The sequence below is a fragment of the Mesoplodon bidens genome (assembly GCF_964165515.1).
Source record: "Mesoplodon bidens genome assembly, chromosome: 2".
Taxonomy (NCBI): Eukaryota; Metazoa; Chordata; class Mammalia; order Artiodactyla; family Ziphiidae; genus Mesoplodon; species Mesoplodon bidens.
The window spans coordinates 90,479,673-90,499,330 of NC_138177.1; the positions used below are offsets into that span (position 1 = coordinate 90,479,673).

General features: G+C 39.0%; 1 protein-coding gene and 1 pseudogene across 2 annotated transcripts in view; both read right to left on the reverse strand.

The window, feature by feature from the left end:
* Positions 1 to 19,658, reverse strand: part of EEIG2 (EEIG family member 2) — a 107,886-nt gene that overhangs the window by 48,536 nt on the left and 39,692 nt on the right. The window contains exons 2-3 of the mRNA XM_081255322.1: positions 15,107 to 15,227; positions 3,736 to 3,765 (exon numbers count right to left, since the gene is read on the reverse strand). Coding sequence (XP_081111448.1) covers positions 3,736 to 3,765; positions 15,107 to 15,227 — 151 coding nt within the window. The remainder of the gene's footprint in view (positions 1 to 3,735; positions 3,766 to 15,106; positions 15,228 to 19,658) is intronic.
* LOC308612025 (pleiotropic regulator 1-like) lies at positions 6,965 to 9,047 on the reverse strand (annotated as a pseudogene). The gene is made up of 2 exons (XR_014017863.1): positions 7,882 to 9,047; positions 6,965 to 7,540 (listed from the first exon to the last, which is right to left on the reverse strand). The product of XR_014017863.1 is annotated as a pleiotropic regulator 1-like (transcript).

A 19,658-nucleotide genomic window follows, 5' to 3' on the forward strand; every position in this document is an offset into this window, starting at 1 on the left:
TTAAAACATGCAGTGAAGAACATATGAATGGCATTTAAGATGAAGATTTTTATTGTAGGATGGAGCATTATTTTAGTGGTTTTTAATTGGTATAAGAAGAATGAAGAATAAGAACTTAAGAGACCAGTTGAAGGACCACAATCTCCAAAAGCAGTAAGTCAGGAACATATCAAGCCACAGGTAATATCTACCTAATCTTCACATGATTACTCTGGTCTTACTGCCTCTTTTAGGGGTCCAAGAGATCAGCAAAAAGCCTGGATATGTCCAGGGCAAAGCCACATCCAAATGAACATGGGAAGACTCCTGTGGCTGTGTGATCACACGTCATCCACATGCCTTATTTCATACATTATCCTTTCTCTTTGAACCTCCAGTATCTTTTCCATCCACACTCTTTGCTGATGCCTTGCTTCCTATTTCACTCAGAAATAAAAGCAATCAAAAGAGCATTCAACTTCCACAAGCTCTTATCACCAGCCACATCCACTCGCCTACCTGAATCTGTGCCCACATATTTACATTCCCACTTACTGTAAGTGAGCTGGCTGTGCTCCCATCCAAGGCCAACCACTCTCCTCTCGCCTATTCAAGTTCATCGCTTCAGGGATTCTTCCCTCTCTACGGATCACATCCAGAACACAAACATGCTGGATTTTCTCCCATCTTAATGAACAAAAGAAAACAAAACCTCATGCCATACCCCTCTCCAGTCTACTGTAATATTCTTCTGCTCCCCTTTGGAGCAAGACTCCTCGAAAGACTTGTCTATATCGACTGTTTCTGATTCCTCTGTCCGTGGCCACCTCGTCAACTTCATTTCCCCCTCTCCTCCTCATCCAGTCTTGCAGCGACAAGGTCCTTTTCCTTGAAAAATGCCAAGATCACCTCAAGGCCTTTAGCACTTACTGTTCTTTTGCCTGATACATTCTCTCTTAGATTTTCTCACAGCTTTCTTCCTCACTGCATTAGAGTCTATGTTCAAATGTCATCTCTCTAAAGGGGCCTCCCCTGACCATTCTAGAACATGCCTGGCTCCCCCCTCCCCTCCCCTGTAGCTGGCACTGTCTACCCCTTATCTGCTTTATTTTTCTTAGTAGTTATCATCACATCATGTATATACACATTTCATATTTATTTTATTGTCTGTCTCCCTCCCTCAATTCCCCATTAGAATGTAAGCTCCCCAAAGTCAGGGATTTTTGTCTGTTTTGTTTACTGCTGTATCTCTAATACTTAAAATAGTGGCAGGAACAATGCTTGGCACATGGTAGGCAGTTAACACGTATTTTCTGAATAAAAAACAGCCCTTTGGCTTACCATCCACTGTTGGAATGTTGGTATTACAGTCACTAAGCATAAAGCAAGTATTTTAAAAAAAGAATCTGGTCAGTCCCCATTAAGAAAGCATGCTAAGGTCAACATTTACTGAGCACTTTTTATGTGCCAGGCCCTGCTTTAAATACTGGAAAACAGTGATGAACAGGACAGATAAGAAGCATCTTGCAAGAGCTTACATTGTAATGAGGTACAAGAGAGTCCATATTTCCTTATGATTTTCTCTTTGGTTTCACTGAGATAACTGTCTCAATAAAATGGCATATATATATATGTGTGTGTGTGTGTATATATATATATATATATATATATATATATATATAAATTGTAGGTATAACTGTGGTAGAGCTTCCTTCAATTGGCAAATAATTTTGAGCACCTTCATTCCGGATAATGTTAGGTATTAAGAATGTATATTATTCCTATTCTCAAGGAACTCATAGTTTAATAAGGGAAGATAGAAAAGGAAATAAATTCCTATAAAAAAGTATAAGTGCTGTGATAAAGGAAGGCACAATTACAAGAGAGGAAAAGAAAATTTCTCAGTGGGGAGGGATGACTAAGTTGAGTTTTTAATGATACATGAGTCAACAGAAGCACATGCATGGCAGGGAAAACATCAAGTCACAAGGCAATAAGGCTAAAACAGCATGGCACCCTCCAGGAATGTTCTCTGGGCAGTATGTCTGAAGCATAAGGATGAGTGAGTGAGTGGGTGAGTGTGCAGATAGATGATTTGCAAACCAAGATGGGTCCAATATGCTAGGTTAAAGACTTTTCATTTCATTTTCCTTTACAGGCAATAGAGAGCTGCTGAAGGACTAAAAGTGGGGAAAGGATATGATCATCATTGAATTTCAGAACAATCCCTCTGGCAATAATATAGAGGATGAACTGGTGGGAGGCGACAGAGGCAGAGAAAAGATAGGAGGCCAATGCAGGTTTTAAATAAGAAATAATGAAGGCATAACCTAGGGCAGTGGTCTTGGGACTGGAGAGAAGAGATGGTTTCAAAAGCTTTTTAGAAGGGAGAAATCAAGATCTGTCAGTCAAAGCAGACCGTTTTTTGCCTACCCATCATTCAATGCCCTGATATTCCTTGCTAGCAAGTCCTGATTTTATTCAAGTGTCCACTCTTAGCTCATCCATGTACACAAGGAAAGTAACCCAACCTCTAGCTGACTGTTAAATTGTGATTAGTCTAAGCTAACCATGGCAATCCATTCCTACTGCCCATGACTAGTTTAGGAGTGGGCATATGATCCAGTTGTGTCCAATCAAAGGTACAGGGAAATCCTCTGGGGGCCATGTAGGAAAAGTTTTCTCACTTGAAAAAGTCATAAATGGGGAAGCAGCTGGGCTTTGTCATATGTGAATGTGTTGACTAAAACTTGAGCAGCTAGCCACCTCCTGACCATGAAGGGAGTTAGCCAAGGACAAAGCCATCACATAGAGAATGTAAGAAAAAAAAGAGAAAAGTAACATGGATTCTTGATGATGTTCTTTAGTCAGTGGATTAACCAATCCTGGAGCAGCTCTATCTCACATCTATAGCTCTATCTCATATCTACCTGTTTTGTGAGATTAAAAAAATATCTAGGTGAGGAGGGTTTTCTGTTACTCTTTGTACACAAAGAGCATCCTAACTGATATTGCAGCCAACTAGTTTTAGAGGGGTAGGTAGATTTGATAGTTGAAACTAGTGCCCTGGTTCTTGGCTTAGATGCTTAGATGACTAGACTGATGGAGCTACCATCACAGAGAAATACAAGAGGAGTACGTGGGGAGTTCCCTGGTGGCCTAGTGGTTAGGATTCCGGGCTTTCACTACCGTGGCCCGGTTTCAATCCCTGGTCAGGGAACTGAGATCCTTCAAGTGACACAGCGTGGCCAAAAAAAAAAAAAAAGTGATTTAGAGATTAAAGAGGTTTAGAAATAAAAGAGTTGGGTTTCTGGTAGTATTATTAATTACTAATTCCTTCTATCCAGCAAAAATGTGAGCACATTCATTAGTAATTCCATACAGCTAGTAAAAGTATAAAGGACAGTAGTGATCATGTATACAGAGTGCTAAGAGAGCACAGAGGGCAAGTCCTATTCCACTGGGGGTTGGGTGGGACTGAGAATACTTCCCAAGGGAAACTGAATTAACAGTTGCTATTGTTTAATGCAAACCAGAGACTGTCTCCTAGTAAGGAAACTGAAACTTAAGAATAACATCCCATAATCAACATTTAGAAAGAATATGCCTATAATTTATTGTTGGATCCAACTATTCAATCTCGGAGTTGCTTTATTTAAAAATAGCCAAGCTTAAACAGCAATTAGAAAAGCAAACCATTTAGTTTTTAAGCTTATAAATAGCAAATTCCAAAGGCGTTAAAGAACACCAACTTACCTTTGCATAAGTTTTTCCACCTTTTAATTCCTGTCAAAGATAAAAAACACTATAAGGATATCATATGACTAAAGATTTAAAATTAAATATATGTAAAATAATTTTGAGGTAGATATTTACAGACTAGCAAATACAGAGTAAAATTCTGATGATCTTAAATCCAACTGTTTGGATGTCCCCTGCCCCCCTGAAAATAACCAGAATTTTTATTTAGAATTTAACTTAAATCTGAAGGAGACAAATGGTGAGAAGACAAGCTAATATTTAATCTATTTGCTGAAGAAGAAACTGCCAAAAATGTCCTGGACACATTGCAAGAACATGAATCACCAAAGAAAGGTTAAATTAATTTCTGAGTTAAGCATATTAATAATATATTGTACAAAGATTTCAACAAGAGTTGAAACCCCCGCCCCAGAGACAACCACTGTTATCAATTTTTAGGAACTGTCCAAAAGATGTGTATATACGTTTCTGCTTTACTCAAATGACAGCACACTACATATACTGTTCTATACCTTACTTTTTCCACTTTATATGGCATTGTTCTATGGTAATATAGTAGAAACTCCCTTATCTAATTCTTATCTAAGTGAAGGAGACTGGCAAAAGTGAAAAGTAAAAAAAAAAAAAAAAAAGTATATATATATATCTTAACATTTTACTTTAAAATATATAACTACATTAATTTGCCAAATCCCTCAATTTAGGACATCACACAGATGCAAGAATTAAGTGTAAAACACTTAGAACACTGCTTAGCACACAGTATATGTACTCTGTATTATGTGTTTGCCATTAAAATTAGGGCCAAATTCTCCTCTCCTCACTCACTTTTTTTTTCTAGTGGGTTTTTTTCCTTTATTTGTTTACAAAATACATGCTTATAGAAAATTAAAACATTATAGAAATATATAAAGCCAATCATGAAAGTTCTCCCATAATCCCACTCTCACAAAGCCACTGATAACAATGTGGTGTTACTTCTCCATTATTATTTTTTGTGTGTGTGGTACGTGGGCCTCTCACTGTTGTGGCCTCTCCCGTTGCGGAGCACAGGCTCCGGATGCGTAGGCTCAGCAGCCATGGCTCACAGGCCCAGCCGCTCCGCGGCATGTGGGATCTTCCCAGACCGGGGCATGAACCCGAGTCCCCTGCATCGGCAGGCGGACTCTCAACCACTGCGCCACCAGGGAAGCCCCATTATTTTTTAGAGCATTAACAAGTTACTCTACCAAAAAAAAAAAAATGCTTGGACAGCTTCCTTTTTTATGTAAGAGTAAAATTTGGACATGTTATTTCAGAGATATTTCTCACTCTTAATGGAGAGAAACTACATGAAGATACCATAATCTATTATACCAGTCCCTTATTGTTAGGACATCTGGGCTAGTTTTAATTAAAGACAAAGGTGAAATAAATTTGCTGTGTACAGTTGTCAGATTATTCCCATTAGGCAGTTTCCTAGTAATTTCATTCCTAATGAAGAGTTAGCCAAAGATTCCAAGCATCTTCAGTATATTCTGGAAAACTACCCTCCTAAAGGTTGTAACAACTACACTCCCATCTTCAGCATGTAAGATGGGATATGTATATTTGGAAATGTTTATTCAAAATTATGGTATAATTTCTTAATTTGAAACAAATTTTAAACTGATTGTTCCTGTAATTTTGTTTTCTAACTATAGAAAGTGAAGTGTGACAAATTTTCTTGCCTGATAGGGAATCAGGATGCTAAGGACAGGGTTTGTAAAACTCAGTATATGCCAGAAAGAGGCACAGGCATCAGAAACTTAAGTTAACACTTTTCTATGAAGTCTTCATAAAAGACTGCAGCCCTTGCTATAGCTTCACATATGTCCGTTGGTATCTCCAGTTATTTCTCCAGGGCTTGATACTTATATTGGTAACCTACTGCTTGTGGAATACAATCGAAACTCAAAACATAAGCTTTCCCTGCCACCACCAGCTGTTCTCATTCAACTGCAGCAGACAACTCTCTACTCCTGGGACACACACCTCTCACATGTCTGGTTTGTCACTTCACACCTCATTTTAGAGTACCCTTTTTCTTCTCTGACCTCTCTCAAGGCTCAGCTCAAACACCACTGACTCTGATGAAGTCTTCCATAATCCTTCTCAGGGAAAATAAATGGGCTTTTCCTCTGTGTTATCCTGGCTTTTTGCTGGTACCTCTATGACAGCATTTCTGTAATAAGGTACTGAAGTGGAAGTCTTAAAGCAGTGGTCCCCAACCTTTTTGGCACCAGGGACCAGTTTCATGGAAGACAATTTTTCCATGGACTGGGGCTGGGGGGGGGATGGTTTCGGGATGATTCAAGTGCATTACGTTTATTGTGCACTTTGTTTCTATTACTGTTACATTGTAATATATAATGAAATAATTATACAACTCACCATAATGCAGAATCAGTGGGAGCCCTGAGCTTGTTTTCACTTGCCACCCACTGATAGGGTTTTGACATGAGTCTGCAAGCAATTGATTATGGTCTCTGTGCAGTCAGACCTCTCTGCTAATGATAATCTGTATTTGCAGCCGCTCCCCAGCGCTAGCATCACCACCTCAGCTCCACCTCAGATCATCAGGCATTAGGTTCTCATAAGGAGCGCGCAACCTAGATCCCCCGCATGCGCAGTTCACGGTAGAGTTCGCGCTCCTGTGAGAATCCAACGCAGGCGCTGATTTGACAGGAGGCGGAGCTCAGGCAGTAACGCGATTGATGGGGAGTGGCTGTAAATACAGATGGAGCTTAGCTCACTCACCCGCCGCTCACCTCCTGCTGTGCGGCCCAGTTCCTAATAGGCCACGGACCAGTACCGGGGTTGGGGACCCCTGTCTTAAAAGGCAGACACACACCTCACCTGTCTACTTCCTGAACAGTATCTAGTGCAGAACTTTATAGAACATGCACTCAAAAACTGTGGAATAAACATACAGAAGACTTCAAATCCTCTAATCCCAAATTATCAGTCACAGATAGCAGTTTTTAAAGATTAAAAAGAAAGACTGCTCCCCTCAAAACATGTCCTACTACAGTAAGCAGTTTTGTAAGTTAAAAAAAAAAAGGTGTGTTTTAATAAAAGTGATAAATCATTCTACCTTTAGGAGAGTTATGTTCAACAAACCCACATATGCTCGATATCTGCATCTTACCTCCCAGGATCTCAAACTGTTTATTTTAGAAATAAAAACATGGGGAGAGGGCAGTTCATTGTAAAATATGAAAAAGTAATGATTCAGGCATGTGAGTTTTTGCTTTATATTCCTAGCCAGAGCACAAATGACTGGATATTCTCATCAACACCAAGCTTAAAAAGAAACAAAAAACAAAACTGGAACCACCATGAAGACAACGCCACATTAAAATCTCTTTCTCTTTATAATTTCTGGCTTCCAGCTGACTGGATGAGTTTCTTCTGTTGCTGTATCATCCTCTCCGTACACTTTAATGGTTTTATCAGTTTCAGCTGTTAGTAATCGACTTTCAGACTGATCAAAAGCACAAGCAAATATTCCTGACTCACTGTCCAAAGACCCAGGCTGCACTGCTGCATGAACTCTCTGGAAATTGTGGCCAGTTGTCCAGTCCCAAAGATGCATAGTGCCGTTGTCAGCTCCAGATACAAACACTCCATCAGAATTCACTGTCAGTGTATTAATAATAGCATTGTGACCAGAAAGATTTTGAATGAAACTTCCATCAGGGAATTCCCACTGTTTTATGTTATCTGGAGAACCAGATGCAAATGTGTAATGTCTTCGATGTAAAACCACAGCCCTGGGCTTCCCTGGTGGTGCAGTGGTTGAGAACCTGCCTGCTAATGCAGGGGACATGGGTTCGAGCCCTGGTCTGGGAGGATCCCACATGCCACGGAGCAACTGGGCCCGTGAGCCACAACGACTGAGCCTGCGCGTCTGGAGCCTGTGCTCCGCAACAAGAGAGGCCGCGACAGTGAGAGGCCCGCGCACCGCGATGAAGAGTGGCCCCCGCTTGCCACAACTAGAGAAAGCCCTCGCACAGAAACGAAGACCCGGCACAGCCAAAAATAAATAAATTAATTAATAAACTCCTACCCCCAACATCTAAAAAAAAAAAAAAACAAAAAAAACCCCACAGCCCTGACTGATTTTTTGTGATTTGTTAATGTGACCCTTGTTTTTCCAGCCACCAAATCCCATAATCGTATTGTAGTGTCATGGCTTCCAGTAATAATTTGTGGTTCTGCAGCTTGACACCTCACTGCAGCCACCGCATTAGTATGTCCAGATAAGGTGTGTACGCTGGCTTTAGTTCTCACATCCCAAATCCGTGCAGTTGAGTCTCCGCTACAGGTCACCAGTACGTTGATTGTTGGGTGCAGATCCAAACCATACACTGTACTCAGATGTGCGTGATAGTGCCTTATAACCTTATTATACTCAAGATCCCAGCAGTTGACTTGTCTTCTCCACAGGAGAACAGGTACGCGTTCCTTGGGCTCACTATCACACTACGCACCGTACTGATGTGCGTTTTAACTTGCCACTAGCCAGTTAATGACAGTTTTAACTTGCCACTAGCCAAGTCCCAGATCTTTATAGTTCTGTCAGCAGATCCAGTAACAAACCACTGATTTCCAGCTTCCATAGCAATACATCAAACCCAGGCAAGATGCCCACTGATCACTCTCTAGAGTTTCCACAGTGGGTGCCACTGAGGTTTTGGCATTGTAAGGGCTTTTTTAGCCATCAGTGTGGAGTTCTTGGCATTGCCACTGTCCATAACAACTGCCCTTGCAGGCTGTGACTGGTCAGAAGCCCCAGGGTGTCGGTATTCACCTCCAGCAGGTGCACTATGGTTTGCATCGACCCTGGCTTGAGAAGTAAGTAATGCCACAGCTAAGGACTGTGCAGCTGATTCACTCAGCATTCTTTGGATCTTAGTGTCTGCTGTCAAAGCAACCCCAGGTCCTGGTGGATATGGATGTGTACCTGTCACCAAACATTGAACTTCTTGTCCTTGATTGGCAGGATACTGTTTGTGTCCATATGAATCTGCTGCATTCTGAGGGCCTTTCTCTTTCAGATTTTCTTTTGAGGAAGGCATATGCAACACAGGACCATACTCATTATGCAGCTTGATTGCTATTTCTCGTTTGTGATTGTTCATCCAAAGGCACAGGTTTTCCATTATCAGCCACAAACATGACATGGGTTCTCTTCAATAACCTGAACACAAGTGTGTGCACAGAATGTTTCTGTACCTCCTCGACCATGATGCCATGGTCTATGTAGTCGCTCCGGCAGGGAAGAAACACTAATCAGCAGGATGGAAACCGCCGCCACAGCTCTCCTCACTCACTTTTAAAAATGTGTTTGCTGAATGGAGCTGTCTCTTATCTTTCTTTCATAAACCAGATACACAACGCATTATCTACCATTTCCATCTTTAAAGAGGCAAATTGAAATAAGCTGAAGAGTAATCTATGGTAAATTCTATTGTTCATGAATATTTGCTATCCCTCCCCTTCCCTGCCCATTTAGTGAGGCTGTGGCCAAGCCACCAGATCTACTCCGTTATGAATTACCAAATTTTCCTCCTTTATTAGATTACTGTCATATCATTAATAGCGCTTTTCATCAAACAAAGCAAAACAAAACTTTCTCCAGGTGATCCGTGTCTCTACTGGCTAATTCTTTTCTTTGCTCCCCTTTACAGCCAAACTCTTCAAAAGATTTACCCAAATATGCTGTATCCCACTCTCTGTTCAATCTACTCTAATTGGGCTTTTGCCCTCATTTTTCCCTCTGCAGTGGCTCTAAGGATTGCCAATGATCTCCATTTTTATCAAAGCCAGAGGCTTTGTCTTAGCTTACTTAATTTCACAACAGTATTTGACAGGCTTGGCCACTCTGCCTCCTTCCTTATACCATTTTGCTCTTTAAACTTCCAAGGTGCCACCATTGCCTAGTTTTATTCCTACCTCTCTGGCTGCTCCTCACTCTCCTTGGCAAGACCTATTCCTTTATTCAACCTCTGTGGAAAGAATGCTAGTTGTATCCCAACTATCCATTCTCCCCCTCTCCATAATAATAGAATCCTCTATTTTTAGTTGGGCATTGGCTACCCAAAATAAAGTAACTGACTACATTTTCCACTTGCTTTTTGTACTATGGCCGCGTAACTAAGATCTGGCCAAAAGTATACAAGAAGTGATATATATGAATTCCTCCTCCTTTCTTGTACCTGCTAAGTACTTTTATACTACCTCTAAGTGTTTGGTCTAGGCCTCTTGTCTTCTCTATCTACACTTTCTCCCTGGTTTATCCCATTCAGGTCTATGGCTTTAAATAAAAATTGTATGCTGATGACTCCCAAATCCTTATCCTTAGTCTGAACTTCTCCCGAGAGTAGTATTTTAAATGCTTACATGACATGTCCACTTGATGTCTCATAGACACCTCAAATTTAACATGGCCAAAATAGGCCTACTGATCTCTGTTTATCTGCCCCCAAAATTGCTCCACTTTGAGTTTTTGCCATTTCAATAAATAGCACAATCATCTACCCATATGCTCAGGCAAAAGGTCTAAGAGTTATTCTCAATTCAATTTCTCTCATTCACTATATCCAATCCATTAGTGGCGGTCTACCTCCAAAATACATCCTGAATCATACCACCTCCACTGTTATAACTCCATGCCAAAACATAAGCATTCCTCACCTGAACTATTCCAATCAGTTAAGTGGTCTCTGTAATTCATCCTTCGTGATCTTAAAAGATCACAAAGTGATCAGCAAAAGTGATCTTACAAGATCACGTCTCTCCTTATTAAAATCCTCAAATTGATTCCAAATCTAATTGGAATAAAATCTAAACTCCTATAAGGCTCTACCTGATACAGTGACTCCAACCTCATCATGAAGGACTTCCCTTTCCATGTTTTCCATGTTCCAGCTAGGCTGGTCTTCTATCTTTAAACATGTCAGATTTGTTGTTTATCCTGCATGAGGTGCACAGTACTTTTGAATCTGTGGCTCAGTATCTTTCATCAGTTTTAGAAGATCCTCAGTCACAATCTCTCACGTCTCCTTCTAGGGCTCCAATTTTGTGTGTGTGTGTGTGTGTGTGTGTGTGTGAAACCTTTACACTGTTTCCCATGTCTTACACTCAGTTCTGTATATCCCACCCTTTTTCTCTCCATGATTTAGTCTGGATATTTTATTTTGTCTTATTTTCCAAGGTTTTCTTCAGTTGTGACAAGCCTGCTGTTAAATACATCTGTTGAGATTTAGTTTCATCTACTTAGCTTTAAATATCAGTTATTGTATTTTTCAGTTCTAGAATTCAATTTGATTTTTTAAATAGTTTCAAGTTCTCTGATTTCCTGTTTTGCTGACTAATTACAATTATTGTAAAAAGCCTGTCTTAGATCTTCTCCAAATCTGTATCTTCCACGGGTCTGTTTTTATTATCTATTTTTCCTTTTGATTTTGGTCATGTAGTCATGTCTTTTAGTATGCTTGGTAATTTGTGTGTGTGACAACTTGAAGAAATAATTTTAGGCTCAGAGTAATGTTATTCTCCTCCAGAGAAGATATATTGATACATTTGCTTCTGGCAAGTAGTAAGGTCAGGGATTGAGCTAACCTTCATCCAAGCAGCGACTGAGCTAATTGGAAGTTGAATTTCAGTTTTTGTAAGGGTCGATCTGTAGCCACTATACTCCTTCTTCTAGGCTGAAACTCTTAGAGAGTCTTAGACTAAAAGCTAAGAGGGTCCCAACTTAAAGCTTAGAGAGTCCCAACTAAAAGCTTGGGGTATTTACCAAGGCTCCTTCTGCTGGTGGGCCCTGGACTCCATTTTTGTCCCCTTAGTCCTGTAAAATTGCCAGAATCTCAGCTCAGCTTCTTAGTCTCTCCATCACTGCTTTTGGCTCAGCTCCTTAGCTACTGCTTACAAATGAGCAAATGCTTTGAGGGTAAAAGCAATGCCAAATGTCAGGCTCATCTCTTTAAGCTTCCCTGGTCTATGATTCTAAGCCTCATAAATCCTTACTGAAGCAGCTTCTGATACCTTCAAGCAGCTATTTTTAATATTTTGTCTAGATTTTCTGGTTGTTCTCAGAGGGAAGGATGGCCTGTAACAAGCCAGTCCATTAATTTCAGAAGCATAAATCCCCAGGTTTATTATAACCTTAGTGTCTGTTAGGAGTGAATTGTGCTCCCTGCAAAAATATGTTGACATCTTAACCTACAGTACCTCAGAATATGACCCTATTTGGAAACAGAGGAGTCTTTACATAGGTAATCAAGTTAAAATGAAGTCCTAATCCAATATGACTGGAGTCTTAATATAAAATGGGAAATCTGAACATAGACATGCACTGGAGTTAGACAGCTACAAGTCAAGGAAAGACTTGTCTTCAGAGGGAGCATGGCCCTGCTGACACCTTGATTTTGGACTTCTGGCTTCCAGAGCTGTAAGACAATAAATTATGTCAAGCCACCCAGGTTGTGGTGCTTTGTTACAGCAGCCCTAGCGATCTAACAAAGGGCTTTTTAACTTTCAGGTCTGTGACAGTTAATTTTATGTGTCAACTTGACTGGGTCATGGGGTGCCTAGATATTTGGTTAAATATTATATCTTAAGGTATTTTCTGCAATGCAGAAAATATTTATACAGTTGACTTTACTAAATTTTCTTTATGGGTTCTCACTTTTACATAATAATTAGATAGGATAGGTAGAGTAAGTTCAGTAAATATTTCCATTTACCAAGCATGGTAAGAGAATGCTAGTGGTTCACCAATATCTCTTCTCTTCTTCTTTAGTGTTGGAATCTGACAGCCACTCAGAGACTACATTCACAGCTTTTCTTCCAGTTTGGCATGATCACATAGCTAAGTTCTAACCAGTAGGACATGAGCAAAAGCCATTAGCACCGCTTTTGAGTCACGCACTAAAAAGGAGTACATTTGTTCTCATGTGGCTTTTTCTTCTTTCTCACTGGTGGAGAGATAACAAGACTAAAGCAACTTCCTTGGATCTAAAAATGGGCACCATAGAGTGAAGATGGCAGAGCTGCTCTACCAGCCCTGGATCCCTTGGCTACTACCCTAGAGAGACATACACTTCTATTTTGTTTAAGTTATTGCATATTTGGGTCTCTGTTTTAGCAGCTTATCATATATGCCTTAACTAATACACCAAACCATTATAGACTGAAGAACTGGTTTATTTCAGTTGAATAAGCCCTACCTTAAGTAGCAAAAACAAAAAAGAAAAGTTAAAAATAAAGGAATTCTGAGTTATCCTCTACTATAAATTGGTTACATATTTTCCTTTTCTTAAAATTCAAAGACAGATCATCTTTCAAAAATCATGATTTAAACTCCATTTAGAAAAAGTTTCTAAAAAACTAAAGATAGAACTACCATATGACCCAGCAATCCCACTACTGTGCATATACCCTGAGAAAACCATAATTCAAAAGGACACATGTATCCCAATGTTCACTGCAGCACTATTTACAATAGCCAGGACATGGAAACAACCTATATGTCCAACAATAGATGAACAGATAAAGAAGATGCGGTACATATATACAATGGAATATTACTCAGCCATAAAAAGGAATGAAACTGGGTCATTTGTAGAGATGTGGATGGACCTAGAGTCTGTCATACAGAGTGAAGTAAGACAGAAAGAGAAAAACAAATATCGTATATTAACACATGTATGTGGAATCTAGAAAAATGGTACAGATGAACCTATTTGTAGGGCAGGAATAGAGATGCAGACGTAGAGGACGGACATGTGGACACAGGGGGGAAGGGGAGGGTGGGACGAATTGGGAGATTAGGTTTGACATAAATACACTACCATGTGTAAAATAGACAGCTAGTGGGAACCTGCTGTATAGCATAGGAAGCTCAGCTCAGTGATGACCTAGATGGGTGGGATGGTGGGGGTGGGAGGGAGGTCCAAGAGGGAGGGGATATATGTATACATATAGCTGATGCACCTCATTGTACAGCAGAAACTAACACAACATTGTAAAGCAATTTTACTACAATAAAAAAAAAGTTTCAATGTAAGAGTCACAGCAGGAATTAAGGTAGCAAGGGAAGAAGGTAGAATGATTTACTTATATCTTGGTTAATCCTAATAACTCAATGAGGAAGTTATTATACCCTTATTTGGATGAGGAAAACTGATTTTTAAAAGTCAGGAGAACTGCCTAAGGTTTCACAGTTAATAGATGATATATCTGGGATTCAAACCCAGGTCAATATGATGCCATAAACACTTTCACAGCACCATCCTTCCCTTAAAGAAGCCTCCATTCAACTACTGCTGCACCAAATGACTACTTTAGAGGTCTATTTTCATTAAAGGCTTAAAACCTATAAAACGTATGTATGTGCTTGTGGTATATTTTAACTGAGTAAATTAAGCAGTATAAGAGAAATTAAAATATAATCATATACATCATAGAGCTATCAGTTCACTCAAAAAACAGAATAAAAAAGCTAAAAATACAACTTTTTATCCAATACAGAAGGATGAAAAACTGGAGTGGAAAAGAATGAGGCAAGGGACTCTTGCTTTTCATTCTAAATAGTTCTCTATTTAATTTCTGAACATGTATATGTTATTACTTTGGTTATTTAAAAAATGTATATAAAATGTAAAACATGAAGTTTACATTTTAAGGCAAGTAGTTTAATTCACCAGTAGTGGCTTCCTAATGGATTTCTCTTTTTCACCCAAAAGAGGTAGGATATATATATGATATATATTAGGTTGAAACAATCTGAGATTGCAATTTTTTTAGATTATTGGTAATATGCTTCCACTTAATAAGTGGAAAAGGAACTATATAAAAAAGAAAACATGGACTTAGAATCAGAAAGATTTGTGCTTGAGTTCCTACTTTGTCAGTTATTAGCTAAGTGAATTTGGGCAAGTAACAACCTCTCTGAGCCTTGGTTTTCCTGAAAATGGAAAAAATAACACATATCTTCAGGGTTATTAGACACAAAATATGTAAAGTCCCTAAAACTAGTGCCTAATAAAGAAGAGAAACTTAATGAATGGCAGGATAGAGACATTTACAGCCCCCAAACTAATACAAATAATTATATGTATAGTGATGATGAGATGAAGGTTCTTGAATAATATTTTAATTTATAACTTCAGATTCCTCATCATATTTGCCATAGTAATTTAAATTATGTTGCAAGTGTGAAGTGAAATTACATATAACAGTTCTAACAATAAAGTACAGCTAAATAAAGTGAGTCAGTGACTATGGAACTTATCATGGTTTCTGAAAGGGGAGAAGTACTAGGCTGTTTTTATACCTTCCTCACAGATACTCTGTAGATACAAGGGTCTAGGATGCCTGTGGTGGCACTTGCACTGAGTTTGCACATAAATGAGAACTTCTTTCTCCAGTGAACACAGTTTGCTTGCACCACCTCCCTGAGGAAAAAAAAAAAAGAACCAGTTAATTAACTAGTATTGATGACATGTTAAAAAATAAAAAGCACACACAGTCTTTCACTCCAATCTATAATGCAAACATGACATATTAAAAATCAGTACTTGGAAACAATGAAACTTGAAGAAAACAAATTCCTAACAATGTGATCTGAAAATCTTTAGAAAGTTTTATTATCCACAGGAAACTGAAAAAAAAGTGAATTTACTTATCAATTTAATCAATATAAACTGATGCTTCACTATTCATTCATTCAACACACACTACACATTTGTTTGTATTAGATGTGATGAGTATGTGCTAGGTGATTAAAATACGAAGATCAGAATGACAGCGTTTGTAACCTTATAGGGCTTATAGTTTAGTTAGTGTAAGAGACAGAAATATAAACATTACTTATTCTAAAGTGAACTACTGTCACAGTTTCACTCCTATTCCAGCCGTAAGAGCAACAGCAGCTACCATTTATGGACAGTTTACCACATGCTATTTTATCTCACAACCCTAGGAGGTAGCTGGCATTATCCTCATTTTACAGGTGAGGAAACTGAAGCACAGGAGAGAAGATAACTCTAGGTCATTTAGGTAGGAAGTAGCATAACTAGCATTTAAACTAGGCTCATTTAACTCAAAAGTCCACTTGTCTATTTTTTCCAACAACTCTGCTCTTTCAAGTTTCCAGGCCTCTGTACATGCTGTTCCCTCTACCATTCCCTTAGAAAGGAAAGATAATTATTCCTCTAACATCAGAAGAAAAGAAAGGCAGTGGGCAAAAATAAAGACATAGCTGGAGAAAGCAAAAAGGAAAGGCAAGAGAGCCCAGGTTAGTTTTCATTTTCTTAGGAAAGTAATAGATGAGGTTACTTCTACAGGATGATAGTAGCTGATGCGCGAGTTGTTAAGTTTAGATAAAGGCTGAGGACGGTGAAGGTGACAGGGAGTCAACTTAGTAGCTGCCTCAGTGAATAAAATGAGTTTGTATTGGGACAAATCAATTTGGTTTTATGGATTTCTCCATCAATGCACAGAAATCTAAGAACAAGAAGTGCAAAAACAAATATAATTTAAAAACCAAGTATGTGTTTGTGTGTGGTACGTGCATGTACGTTTACTTATATACATGTAAACAGACATGCAAACAGAGAGGAGGGTGTGTGTTTTATCATAGGTTTAACTGTCATAACTTTAGCTTTTTTTTTTTCATTAGGAAGCTTTAGGTGATTTAATGAATTATGATATGACGAGAATGTATATGTGTTCTTAGGGGAGTTTCCCTAGAAATCCAGCAGGGGTGCAATTTATCTGTATGGTCACAACACAGGCAGATTGAGAGTTGTTTGGCAAAGGACAGATCTGAAGGTGTTTGTCAGGCAACCTAAGGCATCCACAGTAAGATGAGCAGTAGCTAACCTGTATACTGAAAAATAGTGAATTCAAAAAAATCAATGAATAATAATGAAAATAACAAGCAAGAAAAAATAAAACCAGAATTTTTTTTATTGTTGTTTCCCTCTCAACATCTCTTGGCCTCAAGACTTGGTCAAGGCATCAGCCATGGCCTCTGGAGCTTCCCAAAAAAGGTATGCAGATATAACAATGTCCCAATACTCCTGGACCCTTCAAGAGTATGTTGAGCTTCAAGGCACTTTGTTGTTCCTGTTACTGAGACCACCGATAGAATGATCAAGGATCAGAGATAACATTAAAAAAAACCTGTTATTTTACTTTTCTGATAAAATTACATTAAAACTTCTGGTTAAGGATGGCAGTTTGGGTACCTGTATTAGCCTCTGCTCCCTCCCCAAAATCTTCTAAATTAAAAAAAAAATTTTTTTTGAAGTCACCATCACCAAGGACAAAGAGAACCAGACAGGAGACAAAAAAAAGTGGACAGGGGCAGACAAGTGATAACTGATTAAGCAAATTGGAGAAAGCTGAACCTTAAGCTGGTAATAATGAAAGCCATGAGAAGGAATCTAAAATTGATCTTGAAGTAGAATGAAGGAAGCACAAAAGGCAGAAGGATTGATTGAAAACTGTTTTAGAAACAGAACCTCAGATCCTGTGACTCCTGCAGAAGACTGAGATCATTCTCCTGACAAGGTAAAACAAAGGGATCCACCTGACGTGAGGGCAAGGTATTGAAAATGGCATGATAGCATGACTATATTGGGGGGAGGTGGATTAAAGATGACTCACTGAATGCTGAAGCCTCCAATCTTCTCCCTTAACCTGCCTCCTCAGAATGCTGGAGCCAGGGCACATTCTTCAAGATGTGGAAAGAATATTCCCTGGGGAAGCCAATCAGCCCCAAAGAAAATGAGACGGATGTTGAGGGTTCCCAACAAAACAATCTACAGTGAAAATCTGAATCAGTGAGCACCCGCCATATGCACAAAGCTAATCAACTTTTAGTGCTTTGTAGTAAATGAGCAGACACTTATCTTAATATGAAAGACAGAGATAAAAAAAGAGCAAAAAGCAACTTGAAGAAAACAAAGTCTATGCTGGAAGAAGAAAAGATTCTCAGAGAGAAAAAAAGTACATCTACCATACAGAAATAGGATGCTGTTAAATTTAAAAATTTAAAAAAAGGAACATACAGGAAACTAAAAAGTACTCATGGAAATCAAAACTACTGGGCTTGATATTCTGTTTGTCATTCCAGATCCACTCTACCCTTTGCTGTGGCCCAGGAGGCTGGCTTTTACGGACTATATCAACCAGGCTCCCCTGCCCTCTGCCTCTGCATGTGCTAAAGGGACAAATAATGCAAAGATGGAGCGCAGGAGGAGAGAGAAGTTGGTGTATTTTTCTCCTGCTCCTTCCCTGTCAGGCCACATGAGAAACAGGGAGGTGGCTGGGGACTGCAATTTTCCATAATATACCTTGTAGAACTTAGTCTCTAAACTATATACATTTAGGGACTTTCCTGGAGGTCCAGTGGTTAAGACTCCATGTTCCCAATGCAGGGGGCATGGGTTCAATCCCTAGTTGGGGAACTAAGGTCCTGAATGCTGCATGGCGTGGCCAAAAAAAAAAAAAAAGCCAAACAAAAAAATAAACTATATGTATTTATAACTTGGTTAAAATAAAAACCAAATTTAAAAAGTTGTCTAGTATTGAATAATCTGAAAATGGGAACAAAGTATATAACACTGCAAGCCATTTTTTTTCTAACTGCTTTAAAAAAAAAAAACCCAAGAACCTTCTTTATTGGCTAATACATGAAAATTAAATGGTATCTTAAAATGTTTTTCAGGGCTTCCCTGGTGGCACAGTGGTTGAGAGTCTGCCTGCCGATGCAGGGGACATGGGTTCGTGCCCCGGTCCGGGAAGATCCTAGCCGTGGAGCGGCTAGGCCCGTGAGCCATGGCCGCTGAGCCTGCACGTCTGGAGCCTGTGCTCTGCAACAGGAGAGGCCACGTACCAAAAAAAAAAAAAATGTTTTTCAGCCAATTATTCTAGAAATTATGTCATAAGTATAAAAAAATCCATTAATACTCAGTGCAAAACCCTAAAACTTTGTTTTATATTCTGCTTCTTTTCATTACATTGTGAAACAATTCCTCAGCAATACTAATTACAGAAATACATCTTTAGATTTTTACCTAGTTTAAAATGCCCTTATAATGTAGCAGCCTTTACATACCAAATGGTATATGCTATCACAAATGGAGGGCAGCTTTGGCCTGAGAAATAAAAATAAGAGAAATCAAGCAAACTTCATATGTGGGTGTTTTTCTTTAAAAAACACATAAGTAGGAAAGGAGTATCTACAGAAACATTGGTCTAGTTTGGCTAGAGAGTGGAGGAAGGCAACATTAAGTCTGGTAGACTTCGGAAGAAACAAGAGATAAAAAAACTTTACCATTACAAATACAGGTAGATAATTGATATCATAGTATAGAATAGAGGTGAAGAATAAGTTTTCATAAAGGATATAATGTTAAATCTTAAGGGAAAAGAGTACGCTTCTATAACCCTATGTTCCCATCTACTTACTACCACTCTCTTTCCCTTCAGATCCAAGCTCTTTGAAGATGATGACGACAACAATGACAGCATTTATTGAGTGCTTATTATACAACAGGCATTGTTGTAAATACTTTACATGTATTAACTCATTGAGACCTCAAAACAACTTTATGAGGAAGGTACTACTAGCTCCATTTTATAGATTAAAAAAAAGGAGAAAGTCAGTGACTTGTTTGGAACTGGAATTTGAAGACCTGTCTACAGTGTAGACATTTTCCTTCCATTTCCTCACCTCTCAGTTACTTTTCCATGCCCTCAATCAGGCTTCTATCCTCCACCACTCCCCTGAAACTGCTCACCACTGAACAATTAACTGTCAAATCCAATGAGTTCTTTTTTATTATCGTAGCTGACTCCTCTTATATGTTCTTGAA